General features: G+C 34.4%; 1 protein-coding gene across 1 annotated transcript; it reads right to left on the reverse strand.

Moving 5' to 3' along the window:
* Positions 1–1,182: 1,182 nt before the first annotated feature.
* On the reverse strand, positions 1,183–3,137 carry LOC112032210 (protein ACCELERATED CELL DEATH 6). Its single transcript, XM_065767943.1, has 2 exons — positions 2,609–3,137; positions 1,183–2,150 (listed from the first exon to the last, which is right to left on the reverse strand). The coding sequence occupies exons 1-2, from the start codon at positions 3,134–3,136 to the stop codon at positions 1,512–1,514; spliced, it is 1,167 nt and encodes a 388-aa protein (XP_065624015.1). The 5' UTR covers position 3,137; the 3' UTR covers positions 1,183–1,511.
* Between the last annotated feature and the right edge of the window lie 30 nt (positions 3,138–3,167).

Genomic DNA, 3,167 nt, shown 5'->3' on the forward strand with positions numbered 1-3,167 from the left:
GGCCTTGGAGTTGTTGGCTAACGTTAGGAAAGAGTTGTACCACATGCGTCTTGGTTCAGGAAGGACCTGGTTGGGTCTATGCTATGCAATTGGGTTTTGAAAGTTCTGTTTTCCATTGATGGTTTTATGAGGTAGAGAGAAAGGGTAGGGAGAGTAAATATTGATTGTGCAGCCTTAATGTAAAAAAAATAAAAAATACATACATACATAAATACATACATACATATATATATATATATATATAAACCCAAAAAAAAGCAATGTTAATGCTAATGCTAACGGTGTGAAAATGGTGTATCTTTTGCAGGGGCGGCTTGATGCATTTGGGGGCCTAAGGCGAAAATTGATTATCTTGTTTCATATATAAAATTACTATTAATCAACATGAACCACATATAATTTTTTTTTTTAAATAGTTTATAAACACAAAAAAATTTGACAAAACTTTTTACATTTATTGATGTGACAGATTGATAGTAGTCATTAAAAGTATGATGTCAGTGGTGAATCTAGTTGAAAACTAATAAAAGTTAGCTAACTTGACTATTGTGAAAAATGTTGTGAATTTTTTTATAAATTGCTTTATTCCTATTCTTTTTTCTTTTAGAAATGCAACATTCAGAATATTTTTCATGACAAATCTTAGGTGTTAAGTTGCTTCTTGTTTTCTAGTTGAACCTACGACTAAAATTATTTTTTTGTTGTCAATAACAACCTTTAACAATTTGTTTTTAAGATTTTTTGTAAAAATATTGTGAAAAATGTTATGGACATAACATTTCTTTCTCTTCTTTATTTGTTTTTCATTTGATAAGAAAATATTATTTTATTTAATGGATAATATTTTGGCTTAATTAATACTATTGGTTAAAATTTAGAGGCCTTTTTTTCATTTGGGGCCTTAGGCGGCCGCATCAATGGCATATACCATTGAGCCGGCCCTGATCTTTTGTGAAGTTACGCAGAAGTATTAGGCATTAGAAATTTTATCAAAATTTTCACACAAAATTTTGGGTTAAAAGTTCGGTGCTTGTGACAAAATTTATATTAGATATCCAACGAAAGCTCTGTCTTCTTTCAATGCGGGACTATTCTTAAAACACAAACGGAATTCATTCCTTTCATATCACAATCTACCATAATTGTGTATGGAACATTACAAACCAAGAACTAACTATTACGTAGATTCCAAACTGTTCTTTATTATTAAGTACAAAGAGACAGACAAACCATAAAGGCCGATAGACCAAATTGCATTGTACTTTCATGTTTCAACCCAGATACAAGCAATTTATACACAAATTATTAAACAAACTGCCAGAGGACTCTGTAGTTTCGGTAAAAATACCACATAGGTTGCAGAAATGAAGATAAGACAAGGGAAAATTAAGGTGCTACGACTACGAACCCTTAGAACTGAGGATGAAATTGATGACATGTGATTACTTACTACCTCATGGAGAGCTAGTGGAGGATCAATGTTGGAATCTTGGGCTAAGACTGAACTGAACTCAAAGGTACCACGGTAGTTTACGGGATGAGAACAGGAAAGTTTTCCTAACGATAATTGGTCTCACTAAGAAAAACGAAATGGGAAAAAGAGAGGCATACACGACCTTAGGAAGCCATGAATTTTCAGTCAAGACTGACCTTGTGCCTTCTATAAAGGCAAGGACCAAACAGATAAGGGAGAATTCAGTTAATACCAAGGAGAACATTATTGGGTATGTGATACGAGTAGCTTTTGCTAAAAACGGATATGCAAAGTTAGCAAAAATTGACACAGCTGAAAACCCAAATGCCAACGAGTCATATATCAGAAATTTCACAAAACTGCCTTTTTCCCTTAAAGTTGCCAAGCCGTCACCACCAGTTCCACCAGGAACTTGAAAGGCTGCTGCGAAAGTTACAGTTGCAATGATTGTGGCGACCACTAGATTGAAGTTGGCCAAATCCTTGATATCATCTTTTTTTTCTTTTTTGGCTTTCATATTATCATCTTCTCTGTCTTTCTTACCATTTTCCTCTGAAGAATTGGCAGCACCAGTTCCTTCTGCCTTAGGATTCTTCACTTTTATAGTCTGTCTGTCAACCATTGTGTCCAAACTCCATAGAACGTAGTGTCTCTCCAAATTTGACATGATTATCTTCTGCAAGTATTTAAAGAGAAATGTCACTTCCTAATGCCTAAAATTGTAATTTTCCCATTTGAGAACATGCATGATTCTTATTTTAAGTATTTCATTTTATATTTCACCAATCTTTACCATATTAATCTTTACAAAAGAAATCCAGAGGAATGTCACTTTCTTTGAGTAAAGTTTTATAATTTGCCATCCATAGATTATGCGTGAGTTTGGATAGTGGTTGTGGTGCATTTTCAGTGTTTGTGTTTTTGGCTAGATCCCACGGCATTGTTTACAATCCAACCAAAAACACAAAAAACACGCATTTTAATGCATTTTTGGATTACACGACACTATTCACATTTTTAAAAATTATTTTGTTACAGTATTTTTAATAATAAGTTTTCAGTTTTTAACAAATAAGTGGTATCTAAACATACCCTATCTTAAGCCTATTCTACTTTAAGATTTGCATGGCTTACCTTTTCATCTTCCATCAGTTCATTATCTGCTTTAATAATGTCGAGAATACTCTCCCCTTTTTTGTTCACAGCACCCCCCATGCTTCTAACATCTGCCAGACTCATTAATAGTGCATAATGCCTATTTGCGGCAGCGATATGAAAAGGGGTGTTTCCTTCATCATCTTGCTCATTCATGAGATCACGAAAAGCGAATTTCCTATTTTGGAAAAAAACTTTAAGGGCTTTTGTATTTCCACTTTCCGCTACAAGATGAAGAGCTGTCCTATGGCTTTTGTCGAACAATTGACAAGTATATGGACATCTTTCAATGAACATTCCCATTACGTCAACATGTCCTCTCTTCGCTGAAATGTGAAGAGCACACATGCCTTCGTTGTTCTGTTTGTAAGCAAGGGAAATATCTCTGTCCAAAAATAGTTTCACAAGTTCTTCCTCGCCAAAGTGTGCAGCATAATGAAGAGGAGTCCAGCCAAAGTCATCCTCTTCCGTAATTGCCTTTGGAAATTTGTCTATAACTTTTGCCATAAAATCTGGAGAGAGAGAGAGAGAGAGAGAG

Source organism: Quercus suber, unplaced genomic scaffold (assembly GCF_002906115.3).
Source record: "Quercus suber isolate HL8 unplaced genomic scaffold, Cork oak 2.0 scaffold_868, whole genome shotgun sequence".
Classification (NCBI taxonomy): Eukaryota; Viridiplantae; Streptophyta; class Magnoliopsida; order Fagales; family Fagaceae; genus Quercus; species Quercus suber.